This window comes from Glarea lozoyensis, assembly GCF_000409485.1.
Source record: "Glarea lozoyensis ATCC 20868 chromosome Unknown GLAREA6, whole genome shotgun sequence".
Classification (NCBI taxonomy): domain Eukaryota; kingdom Fungi; phylum Ascomycota; class Leotiomycetes; order Helotiales; family Helotiaceae; genus Glarea; species Glarea lozoyensis.
The window spans coordinates 2,127,100-2,139,677 of NW_007361001.1; the positions used below are offsets into that span (position 1 = coordinate 2,127,100).

Sequence of the window (12,578 nt, forward strand, 5' to 3'; positions counted from 1 at the left end):
ATCTTCTTCGTCGCGGAGTAAAACCAGATCCGTTATAAAGCGTCCAATCAGCTAGGACTCTCAATGGACAAGTGCCACAGGCTTGCCCTTCTCCCAAGCATCTAAGCTCTCCTTGATGTTGACCCAATATCTCATGCGAACTGCCTCTTCCTTGGCCAAGGTTATGTTCTCTTCTCTAAATGCTCCATCCAGTATTTCTTCGCTTTTCGCTATGCGCTCGTCGTTGATCTTCTTCATGTCAATCAGATCTTCCTCGTTTTGCGCATTTTCTATCTCTTCCTGGGTATCTAACACTTCCATCAATAACTCTGGATCCTCTACCTTCAATGTTTCGTCTTCCGCAACATCAATACCCTTCATGCTTAACAGGTATTGCGTTCGCAGCAGAGGATTTTGTAAAGTCTTATAAGCCTCGTTTATCCTTGCGGAGGTACCCTCGGCTCGACTTTTCAGATGAGTTGGATGCCGATCCGGATGCGCCACAGCTTGTAGCTGTAAGAACTCCTTTCGTAGTTCCCGCGCGTCTATCCGGAAAGGTCCTGATGGCGGCGGCCCTTGCGGGAGAGTTTTAGGGAAGAACTCGTAGTGTGTTTGTGGTACTGTTTCTGCTTTTGGGGGAATGTTCGACCCCGTCTGGGAAGTTCGGGCGGATGTCTGCCATCGTCGTTGAAAGCGGCTGTAATTCGAATAGCCCGGCGATATGCCACTACAACGAAGGCATGTTGTAGGAAGAGTTGATCTCTGTACGAATCGTGAACCAATATCCTGGCGAGTTTCTACTCCAGGATTTCTGATGATTTTGCGAGCTTGACGCAGTGTTGAGGAGCGCATAACCGTATCGAATCCGGGTCTTCCGTCTAGGAAATAAAGAATTCTATGATAGCGCACCTGGAGTCGTTATTATTATATGAACATGATGAAGCCGAGACGTCGATTCGACTTGGATGAACGTGAAAGAAACTCGAGCGGATGACGTCGGCTCGGGGACGACACGGACCTTCCCACCCACCTGGGCACCCGTAGAGCCTACCTACTTTGAATGCTTTCTTCCATTATTGTAAAATCGCTCACCCTTCACGTTTATCTTCCCTACTAAACACATCGCATCATGTATCCGTCCAAGTGGAGTTGAACTTCATAAACTCAGCTTCCTATGAAATCGAATTGAGCCCTGGTTCGTGCTGTAGCTCTTTTAGTTGTTGTTTTAACAATAGGCAGGCAAGCTAAATCTCGAGAATCCTCGGAGAAGCGCAACCAAAGCCGCGCGATGCCAAAAAGCAATCCCATTTACTCGGCTACCAATCAGCTGTCCTTGATTGGCACATCTAGAAGTATGCGGTAGATCTCCGCGCATTTGCTATCACAATGGAACTTCTTCTTATCGGTATGCTTCAAACAAACAGGTAAAAGTATTGTTCATTGATCTCCTCACTTAAGGTATAGCAAGTATTCAAGTTCTTCTCTGTTACTACTCGTTCTTTATCCTCGAAACTGTTTCTTTTGCGGCTTTTTGGAATGGATACCATGACAGATACAGAGCACTTTAGCCCATACCGCGCAGACGGCAAGCTGTATGGTTTCGTTTGTGTCGTGACAGGTGCTCAACAAGCTGTGGGACAAGCAATCATCAGAGAATTGGCCGGTGAGCAGAAGTTTGACCCAACAGAATGCAAATTCGTGTTGTATTGCCATATTTGTTGGCAATTGAAATGGTTGGACAGCTTTTGCTAACTATCACAGCTCATGGTGCTGCTTGCGTTTATGGTATGTAGCGTGAGAACGATTTCGATTTGCCAGTTCTTTTTGAAATGAACGAGGACGGCTATCCCTAACAAAAAATAGCCTGCGACAAAGGCACGTCCTCTGATTATACCGACCTGATCGAGAGCATTGCCAAAGAAAGTCCAAACACAAAAGTCATTGGCTATCCGTTCAATATAGCGGCAGAAGACGAGACTCTGGGACTCATTGATGATGTGCTCAACTCTTGGGGCAGACTTGATGTCTGGGTGTGCTCCTCTGGTTTACTGGGTCCTTCATCAATCGATGCCACTACCCCAACGGACCTGCAAAGGTGTTTTGAGGCAAATAGCATGGCTCCCTTCTTTGCCTTGAAGTATGCGCCGCCAGCTATGACTAAGACGACGCCTAAATTGGCATATCCAAACGCTGCTCCAAAAGATCAGAAGTATGGCTCTATAATTGTGGTCAGCTCCGTTGCAAGTACCTATGGTGGTAAGTCGATGTATCGAAGACAGCGAGATGGCAATTACTAAATGTTGAAGGATGTTGGGGACCTGCCTTTACTATGGCATCACATGCGGCTCTGGGGGTAGTAAGGGCTGGAGTAGCGGTGCTAAAAGGCACTGGTGTGAGAATCAATTGTATCTCTCCTGGACAGATTGATGTTGGGGTTGATCTTCAAGGGGTACGCACTTTCCCGACCCCTCCGCATATCCTATGTACTTACAGACATACGATAGTTCGATATGCGAGGTATGGCAGCACAATTTCCGCCTGCAAGTCTTCAATCAAAAGAAGTAAGTTTCCGATTTAGGTGGTATGTTTGGCAATTAAAGTTTTCGTAGAGCCAAAAGAGCCATATCGGACTGGAAAGATCAGGTCTCCCCATCGAAGTGGGACGTGTGGCGGGTTTCTTAGCAAGTGGATTTAGTTCCTATGTAACTGGTGCAAATATGGTCGTCGATGGAGGAGCGAGGTAAGACTTCGAACCCAACAGGACGAGAAGTGTGCTAATATCAAACAGCGTGATGAATCCATTGACCGTTCCTATATAGAAGTAGATAGTAATTTAAGACATGAAGATCTTTGATGATAGCAACATGTTCACCTTAAGAAAATGCCACATGAATTAGTATGAATTTTATACATGAATTTGAAAGGATTGACTGAGTATGACTTGTCTTATTAAATCTGGGATCAAAAGAGTTCCACTCCTCTGACATCTGTCGGAATATGCCGAGAGGCTCGGAAGTGGAACACAACAAACACATTCCTCAACATCCAGCTTTCTTCTCGTACACACCAAACGCAATAAAACCAACTTCACAATGTCAAGTCCAAACCTTCTTTTCTCGGATAATGAGGCCGACGTATCTCAAGCTGCCAAAACCTACGGCATAACGACGGCACAGTTCGAAGCACTCCTTTCACGAAGTACAGATGCCAAAGCCACAGCATACTGCCCATACTCGCAATTCCGTGTCGGAGCAACTATCCTGACAGAAGATGGTGCCTTCGTCGATGGCGCAAATGTTGAAAACGCAGCGTATCCAGTAGGAACGTGCGCAGAGCGTGTCGCATTTGGCAAGGCTGTCACAGGGGGACACAGGAAGTTCAAAGCTGTGGCGGTCGCAACGGATATCTCGCCGCCTGCGAGTCCTTGTGGCATGTGTAGACAATTGTGAGTGGAATTGGGAAGACAGTCCTTCCTTTCAAAACTGTGGAATACATTTTCCAATGCTAATCGTTTGCAGCATTCGCGAGTTCTGCGACCTGAAAACACCCATCTTCATGTTTGATAAGGATGGAGCTTTTATAGTGATGCGGCTAGAACAAGTAAGTCACTATGCCCCTCTTGAATTATTTCCAAAGCTAACACACTGCAGTTACTTCCACTATCTTTCGGACCAGAAGCACTCCCTCCCCCTGGTTCTCTGACAGCCGCGAGAGGATGAAGGGAGTCGCAACGAACCGACACGCAATCCGATCCCTCGAGACCTCAAAACCAGGTTTATACACACATACGCGCGGAATGGTTAAGGTTGTTGCTTGTTTGCTCCGCCATCTTGATGGATGATCTGGTCCATAGGAGACGTTCAAGGGCCAAGGATGGCACTCACAATACTCTTACACATATGTCCTATCAATGATGGAGAACGTATCGACCAATATAATTGCCTACCGAAATGTAGACAAATATACGTATGGCGACGCTCTTAGGGAGTTGAACCTCTCTGGAGGAATAGCTGTTTGGGAACAATTCTTAAAGAGCACAAGCAGAATACCTTTACCTATTGGACCCGTGTCAAAATCTCTGGATATTCTTGCTGTAATTTGCAAGCGTAAAATTGGTGCATATCTATTTTTTTCTGCTCGCGTGTTCTCTCACCCTTCGCTTTTTGTCGTTTTTTTCAGCTCCTTGTTTGCGCGAGAAGAAACAAGCAGGAGGGATTCTTGCCCGGATTCGCGCTTTTGAAGAGAAAATCCCTCCTCCTATCAGTTTTACCGGATAATCTGTTCTCTCACCGAAAGGCTATGTCTAGCGAAGCTATTTACCATATATATGACACTAACCGGCAGTGGATGAGGTGTGATGTGAGTGAGAACTTCCACTGGCAAATAAGGCGCACACGTTGTAGGTTTGGGCCTACAGTTAAAACCAACTCTTGAAAATGTATAAATTTTAGTGATCCTTCTTCGTTTGTTTTCCCTCCAAAGTGAAGACCCTCGGAGGATATCGTTCAATATTTCTGGACTTGGTAGAGCCACTCAACAAGTCAGATTTGGAAAATGCTTTTCCATAGATGAGGGAGACACTATGAAATTCATTGGCCAAAATTGGAAAGCTGCAAATGAAGGGATATGAGATACCTAGTCATTGCTAGAAGTAATGTTTGTCCATTCTTGGACACTATCATTTCGGGTAGTCCGACCACCTTCCGCGCGCAGTTTATTTTCCGATTAATCGCTAGACCCGAGGTAGAAAAGACAAGTGTCAGCGACCGAAATTGGAACTTGCGAGCTTTCTACTCATTCTTGAGATCACTTAGTCAAGATGATTAGATGAATTACATGATTTACTGATTTCATCCGGAATAGGCAAACTGGAATCCATGGCTTTCGAGTCTCGCTTAATCCACTTACTCATTATTGGCCTTTGGAATGTATCAGTCTAATTACAGGACAGTAATGATTTTTGTGGGTTTTTTTTCACAGACTTGGGATACAGGTAATATTTATTATTAGGTATCTTTCACTCAGATTAACGTGAAGTAGAAACTTTTGAGTACAAACCGAACCCCATGCTCGTATAAAGTTCCTTCCTGTCAGCCTTCATCCTCGCGAGATTCGGAACAGATTCCGAAATTGCAGGCATCGTATAGTCTCGGTAATTGGGCACTATAAACCCCTAGGAAATATCACGATTAGCGAGCTTTTGACAGCGGCTTGTGAACGTCCAATGTTTAGTAACAGTAGTGCTGAAAATATAAGATTACTTGTCTTGTCGTAACTTGGACTTCAAATCTCAACAGAAGAGGCTCGCCAATGTCTTCTAAATAGGGCATTATCATCATGTGATAGTCTTCCGACAGATTGGTCTAGATCTCGTTTGTCATCATCGCGGGGCTCGGGAAGTCTTGTGTTTGTACAACCTTCCTCCAACCATCTCGCGATAGGAAGGTGAATAGACGTGGCAGCGTCACATCCGAGAGGCTCTGTGGCATATTCAATCGATTTTTGTAGCGCCAGTTCAGCTTAATCTATGTCAGGAGTTACACGACCTCGACAATCCGGCGGCCCAACTTTGACTGGTTCTGTAATCGCCATGCACAACTGCGGCGCTGAGCAGCGCATATTGCCTAAACCCAGCCTCACGCTCTCTTTCATTCCAGCGTCAGCTTGATACACGAACGACTGCCTTCAACCATTCTAGATTCTCCTAAGAACCATGTCCTGATTACTAGTGATTGCAAGCTACATCTTGAAAGTCACGACCTTGAAACCACAGAGCGTGACACGGATCATGATACGGAGAGAATGAAAGCTCGTGCCGGAAAGATCCCAACCTTTTCTAGATCTCTCCCCCTGGTACATCGTCGGCTCCTACAGCTACGATTCCCGCTCATGCACCCATCCTCTAGGTCAACATGTCTCAGGGCTCTTCGCAGTGGGCGAATCCGGAATTGTCCATCGGTGCAAGTTGCGGTACAGTGGACGCTGAAGGAAAACACAAATGTTGGGCTCTCAAGGAGGACAGCCCTGCTCATCAGGTATGGAAAGCGATAGCAAAGCCCATTATGCTTTTGCTCCAAGACCATAATGCCGAAATGGATACCAAGGATGTGGACCTTATGATTGAGGTCTTCATGATTGGTGAAGAAGGGAGCAAGAGTTGCCCGACTGTACTTTTTAGTTGCCAAGATAAGAGAGTTCGACAAAGAGCTATGGAACTGGTCGATAAGAGTATGATCATTCAGGATTATGAGGGATTACTGATGGCCGAATGTTCACGCCATCGACGTCCCTTGGCGATGGAAGAGACTGCAGAGGTTCCCGCTCTACCACCAGGAGTCTATGCGACAGAACCGCTCCGACACTGTGGAGTAACTGTATTGATATCTGGAGAGCAACGCGGCTCACCAAGGAGAGCTACGCTGGGTGGCATCGTTTTTATAGCTGGGTTGTTCTATGGCCTTATCACCCTTTACGCCTGCAAACAAAATTCCAACATAACTAATTTCACGGATCTGGATCCTCAGTTTACTTTCTACGAGCCTGAGGAGGATGTTGATTTTCTTGATAATAGACATGATTCAGCTGCTGTGCTTTCTCTGGGTATGTTCTTATTCTCCTGAGTAATTTGCGTGAATGCTGATTTATTGTGCTCAGATGGACTGTCACCAAGTACCCTTTCGTCGCCTACCAGTAGTAGAGAGAATTCGACAGGATCCAGAAAACCATCCGAAGGCTCTAATACGACAGTAGGGACCACTGGTATGAAACAATTTTCTTCATCTGCTACTTGAACTGTGTTTGCACCTTTGCCTCTCGTTGTTGCAGTCAAAGTTTCCAATCAGAATGTGGTTGTTAAAGTTGAACCGCTGTCTGATTGAATGTTTTCGTTTGTGGCCTGTTTGGGCCTTTGATTTTAATTTCAATTAGTATTGCAATTGCTGACACTTAGCCATTAGATTCTATAAGCACTATCTCAAGGGTGAGTTCCTCGTCGTCGGCTCCTGAGCCGCGGCCCAAGTCACATCGAAGAACACTACTCGCTATGGGAGGGGGAGAAAATGATATTACGCCTGAGCTAGGCAACATTTTTGTATCAGCTCCTGCCAACAGCCTCGATTGGGCTCTTGTGGAAATCGAGAATTTTGACTTAATGCTGGAAGATATCTCACTAAATAATCGCCGTATGTCACCTATGCTCTCAAGTAACTTAAGAGTACTAAAACAATGACAGGATTTATGACTAACAGTATTTACTGTCGGAATCAAAACCTTCACACACAAGCTGTTCACCCTAAAGGTCTAGCGCGAAGACCAACAGATATTGACGTTCTCATTTGTACTGGCAATAGAGATGACGCTTTAGAGGGGAGGTTATCAGGGATTGCAACTTATCAGAAAGCACCGGGGAGCGATACATTCCAGGAGTTATGGGTCGTCCGGTGTATTAACGGTAATTTCTGTAAGTTGAACGTCTTCAAAATCTATTAATTTGCTTACTTGTCTAGTTGACGGGGACTGTGGATCGTGGGTTGTTGATGTTGAGACCGGAAATCTCTGTGGGGTGGTGGTCTTCGGAAACCCAGGATCCGAGATCGCGTACATCATACCTGCCGCTCATATATTCGATCGAATGCAGAATCATCTCAACAAGCGAGTAGAATTATCGACGCCGGAATTGTGGAGTGCTAGGGAAGAGTTCTCGAAAAACAGCAGATTAATTAATTCTAGTCTTCAACGCGCAGATTCGAGCAGGACTATTAGGACGGAAAAAGGCAAGAGTTCCGTAGGACAACCGTCCGTACGAGATCCATCTATACGATACTCTTTAGAGGTAGATGAACCGGAAATGGAGGAAGACGACTACGAAATATCGAAACGAAAATCCTGGTCTCAAAACTCTATTCAGAGCACCGTCTTCGACACCCGCTCTCTGCATTCAACCGCTTCATCACATTTCTCCAAAATACCTACGTACTTAGCAAGTGATACACATCTTTCGGTTGCGTCGAACTATGAGCGGTTTCAATCCTCTCATCTTCCCATGACTGGGCCACGCCGACGTACAGGATCAACCGTTTCTGGCGGCTCAACTCCATCGCGTCACATATACCGTCCCTACTCTACCACCTCGACCCTTCAATCTATCGACTCAGGCTACGGAAACCCGCCTTGTAATAATCTCTACATCCGAAACCTTCCCGCTGAACCCGACGAAGGCGATCTCCGCGAGTTCTTTGCGAAACAGCCTGGTTTCGAAGGTATAAGAATGAAACTCAACGAGCCAGAATGTTTCGTCCAATTTTCCGATGTCCAATCCGCCATGGAAGCTCTTCGTCGGTCAGATGATCATCGCTTCTCTCCAGAGGATAAGTGGGGAATCATGGTTGGATTTGCGCGTAATGGCGTCGCTCCGGCAAAAACAATCCCGAGCCAGGAAGAAATCGAACTCGAAATTGGGATCGCAGAGCTTCTCGGTGCTGAAACTATGCCTAGTATGAGGGAAGCTGGAGGAAGACTGGCAAGGCTGATCAGCCCGAAAAGAGCCAGCATGATGACCTTACCGCATATTAAGCAGGTCACGGATAAGAGTGAGATGCTGCAAGAAATGTTTGCTGAGTTGGGGATCGAGGTTACGGAGAGTGAGAAGGGAACTTCTGAAGCTAATGACGAGGAGGATGATGTTAGTGATTGATGATCGGATCGACAAGAATCTCGGTCAACCAGTTGAGGTCGTGATAGCCATCTTGCAATCAATATCGACCATGGCATGCTGCCGATAATGAGCAACAGAACTCATCAAACGGCAGGCGCAAAGCTTCATGATGTACTAAAAGGAGTAGCAACTCGTTTCGACGGTCAAGAAGGACAACTGGCGAGCAGAAATGGGGTCAAGACTAGTGTAAATCAGGGAATTGGAAGGATGGAAAAAGGATTTTGATTCGGAAACAACTGCTCTTATTAGTATATACCCCTTATATGTCATTTTAGCGTTGTAGTAATACTATTGCCAGATTTGAAATGTTATTTTTCTGAGTTCCTATTGTTTGACGGCTCGGTCATGTATATGCTTCATCATATAGTGCCATGGTGGGTGACCTCCCATCAAACCCATTTTCTCATCAATTGTCAGTTTTTTCGAATAATTATACTACGACCTTTTTAAAAATGTTTATGCATGCGTCAATTGTGTCAATTTCATGATAATGTGAGATATTAGAATACAGTTTTTGGAGCGGCGATGAGCTTATGAATTGATGTATGACTGCAACTAATCGGTTACTTATTGTTTCAGTGTCAATTTTATTGATAATTCTGGCCATAGCCCAACAGCATTCATGGTGTTTAGTGAATTTCTGGTGATGACTTGGGTGATAAGTTCTGTCGGGGTCCGATAAGTTAACCACAACCATGGTTATGCGATTTCTTCCGAGGTTATTAATTTTGATACTTAATAACAAAGTTAGTGATGTTTGCACAACTTGACTACAACCAGAAACGTTGAAGGAATAAGGTGAGGTAGCTGTTTATTCCCGTTCCCCCGGAGACACATCTAAATAATTACTATAGAAACACTTATTTATCACAGCTGCAAGCCCCTTTTTAGAGAGCCTTCTTTCAAATAGTGGTGTGGCTCATCGTCACCGGATTATTCTCCATATGACTTCGGAGTTGAAAACACATTGCCAACCAGACTTCAGTGCTGCATTCTACGATTGGTCGGCAATGTGCCCACACATGCAGACATAAGCGACTGGCTGATACGAAGACGTTCAGAGAAGTTCAAGGTGATCTTCTTCATCGCTGTCATCATATTTAATTTCATCCTTCTCTTCCTATCCAGGGCGGAAGATATGACTTCCAAACTTTGCGATGACTGCAGTAAGCTGATTGCAGAGATACGCCCTGCTGGCGGCAAGCAGGGAACGCACGAGATAACCAGTACCAAGCATAACTTTCACATTAATTCGCAGAACGGATGCGCTATGTGCACTCATATGTTGCTCGGTTTTGATCATCACGAAAACAGCATTATCCTGACTGCTAGTCAGGATATTCGTACGAGTTATCCCCGCTCATCTTTTGACTTCCGACTGGTCAATGGATTCTTAGAGAATGCCGAGTTATTATTTTCCTACAAATATGGCCGGGATTCGTTGGACGATGGTATGAGACAAGGAAAACGAGAACTGGTTTCCAAAAGTTATGCGATTCATCCGCTTGGTAAATGTCTTATTTTGTATGCAGGAAAGTCGGTAGACTTACGTAAAGCATAGTCAGGAACAAGCTCGTGTTAGATGATCTTGTAATAGGTGGAACGAATTCACATGCCCAGTTTGATCTCCACAGGATGGAAATTAGTCACGACAAAAGTACTGGTTCCGGAAAAACCAAGGAATTGATAAAAGGATGGTTATCAGAATGCTCTGCCGGACATAAGAACTGCAATATGGAGCCAGTATTTGGGATGCAGAATCCAACACGATTAATATACGTTGGAACTGAGAAAGAACCCGTTGCGCGTCTGCTTAATGGCGCCAACTCTCCAGAGTCTCTAGTATACGCGACTCTGAGCCATTGTTGGGGAAAAGTCGTGCCTTTCAGACTTCTAATTTCTAACATCGAAGAATTGAAGCACGAAATACCATTTGATGAGCTATCCAGAACATTTCGGGAGGCTATACAGGTCACAAGGAAACTTTCTGTCCGGTATCTTTGGATTGATTCTCTGTGCATAATTCAAGACTCGAAAATTGATGTAAGCATGCGATATATCAGTTTCTCGGACTCGTCTTTGTTTTCTTTCGTTGTTTTGTTCACAAGTCATACACTGATTCTGTGAACTCAGTGGCTAATGGAATCTACCTTGATGGATAGCGTGTACTCGAATGCTATCTTCAATATTGCCGCTACTTCAGCTAAAAATGGTCACGAGGGTCTGTATCGTGAGAGAAGGCTGCAAGACGTTGAATTGTGCAAATTTGAAGCAGAATGGACTCCAACACCAGGAATCAACACGCTACTGTCCCGGAAACTGTGGCAGACTCAGATTGAAGAGTCACCACTCCGGAAAAGAAGTTGGGTTCTACAGGAAATGTACTTATCTCGCCGAAACATTCATTTCGGCAAGACACAAGTATTTTGGGAATGCAGGGAAGCTTCTGCATGTGAAATGCTTCCCACGGGATGCTCATATTTCGTGGATAACTCCTCAAAATTGTCCCCTTTCAAATATAACACGCCTATAGACCGCGAGTCCTCATCATTTGAGATATTCCAAGCAATGGTAGATTGGGACAAGATTGTTCTCACCTACACCAGAAGCTCGCTGACTTTTGGCGACGACAAATTGGTTGCAATATCAGCATTGGCCAGATACTGGCAAAGACAGTGGAAAGAGCCTGTAAAGTACTATGCGGGCATATGGGATATTGCTCTTTTGCATCAACTTATGTGGACAGCGGCAGTGGGAAGTTTGAATCCGAAAGATGGATTAACACGGTTAGCTAGGCAGAAAGGTTACAGAGCTCCGACGTGGTCATGGGCTTCAGTCGATGGGCCGATCAAGATAAGCAGCTATTCTGGAACTCCATTAGCTCCTCCTAACTATTCGCTGCTGGTGGACACGCCACAGATTGAGATCGACTTGGTTTCCGACGACCAATTTGGTCAAGTGAGAGGCGGGCGATTGAAGATATCTAGTCGGCTTGCACATTCGGTCTCGGTACACAATCGTGGTAAACCAGTATCTTACAAGTTAGGCTCAAGTGGAATACCTATACCCGGGGGCACATGGTTACTCCCAGACGTGGTGTTAGCAGATGATGATATGAAAAGTAAAACTCTGGTTCTCATGCCCCTCATGTCCAAGTCTCACATCAATCTCCCCAAAAAAGAAGAATTCAACACTACTTTTGGATTACTACTTCAACGAGTAGAGGATAAAGTGGGAACCTTCGAGCGGTTTGGTATTTTTGACTTGAGGAAGGGATCTGACGCTGACCAGGTTCTGTTCGAAGAAGCACTTGTTGATTTTGACCTGCATGCAAATCAGAGTGGGCTTTCATACACAGTTGATAAGAATAACAAAAAGAGGTATGATGTAGTTATAATTTGAGATGGAATGTTTAATAGACATACCATTGGTGGCACATAAAGATACAAGACGAGCGGAAATTTTGGGATCAACCTGACACAGCATCGCACAATTCGTCTATTCTCTCCAGTAAATAATATTACCATATTTCAAGACTCTGTCATAAATCCGTTAAGACAAAGAATGACCTACACTTAAAAGATAACAAGAACCAAACATGAACAGACAGGCTTGTCCAAAGAATGTTACCACCAAACTTATCAACTGCGAGCATGATCACAAGTCACTTTCATAGCTCTACTGCATTTCAGGGGCTTAAGCGAGTTCTGCTTGTAAGCAATAGTTGGATTAAGTCGCTATTCGAGAGTATCTAAACTTCTACAGAGTATCCAAAACGCTTCCGACCAAAACACCCGCTGTGCTCAAAACCGAATAACCAAAAGGCTTCAAGCTAAAAATTCCCGCTATCCTGAGAACCGAGACCCAAGAATTTCATATCCAAGAT

General features: G+C 44.8%; 5 protein-coding genes across 5 annotated transcripts; 4 read left to right on the forward strand and 1 right to left on the reverse strand.

Annotated features, from left to right (window-relative positions):
- Positions 1-60: 60 nt before the first annotated feature.
- Positions 61-831, reverse strand: GLAREA_03023 (HSC20 (HSCB), C-terminal oligomerization; the record flags this gene model as incomplete). Its single annotated transcript, XM_008088108.1, has 1 exon — positions 61-831. The coding sequence occupies one exon, from the start codon at positions 829-831 to the stop codon at positions 61-63; it is 771 nt and encodes a 256-aa protein (XP_008086299.1).
- Positions 832-1,524: 693 nt separating this feature from the next.
- GLAREA_03024 (NAD(P)-binding Rossmann-fold containing protein) lies at positions 1,525-2,798 on the forward strand (the record flags this gene model as incomplete). The annotated part of the gene is made up of 7 exons (XM_008088109.1): positions 1,525-1,642; positions 1,741-1,764; positions 1,843-2,235; positions 2,286-2,428; positions 2,484-2,540; positions 2,589-2,719; positions 2,768-2,798. 7 exons carry the CDS (start codon positions 1,525-1,527, stop codon positions 2,796-2,798), a joined length of 897 nt encoding a protein of 298 aa, XP_008086300.1.
- A 273-nt stretch (positions 2,799-3,071) lies between these two features.
- Positions 3,072-3,698, forward strand: GLAREA_03025 (Cytidine deaminase-like protein; the record flags this gene model as incomplete). Its single annotated transcript, XM_008088110.1, has 3 exons — positions 3,072-3,424; positions 3,498-3,579; positions 3,630-3,698. 3 exons carry the CDS (start codon positions 3,072-3,074, stop codon positions 3,696-3,698), a joined length of 504 nt encoding a protein of 167 aa, XP_008086301.1.
- Positions 3,699-5,891: 2,193 nt separating this feature from the next.
- Positions 5,892-8,671, forward strand: GLAREA_03026 (RNA-binding, RBD; the record flags this gene model as incomplete). The annotated part of the gene is made up of 5 exons (XM_008088111.1): positions 5,892-6,579; positions 6,634-6,738; positions 6,936-7,160; positions 7,211-7,438; positions 7,485-8,671. 5 exons carry the CDS (start codon positions 5,892-5,894, stop codon positions 8,669-8,671), a joined length of 2,433 nt encoding a protein of 810 aa, XP_008086302.1.
- A 1,159-nt stretch (positions 8,672-9,830) lies between these two features.
- On the forward strand, positions 9,831-12,094 carry GLAREA_03027 (uncharacterized protein; the record flags this gene model as incomplete). The annotated part of the gene is made up of 3 exons (XM_008088112.1): positions 9,831-10,200; positions 10,254-10,735; positions 10,826-12,094. The coding sequence occupies 3 exons, from the start codon at positions 9,831-9,833 to the stop codon at positions 12,092-12,094; spliced, it is 2,121 nt and encodes a 706-aa protein (XP_008086303.1).
- Between the last annotated feature and the right edge of the window lie 484 nt (positions 12,095-12,578).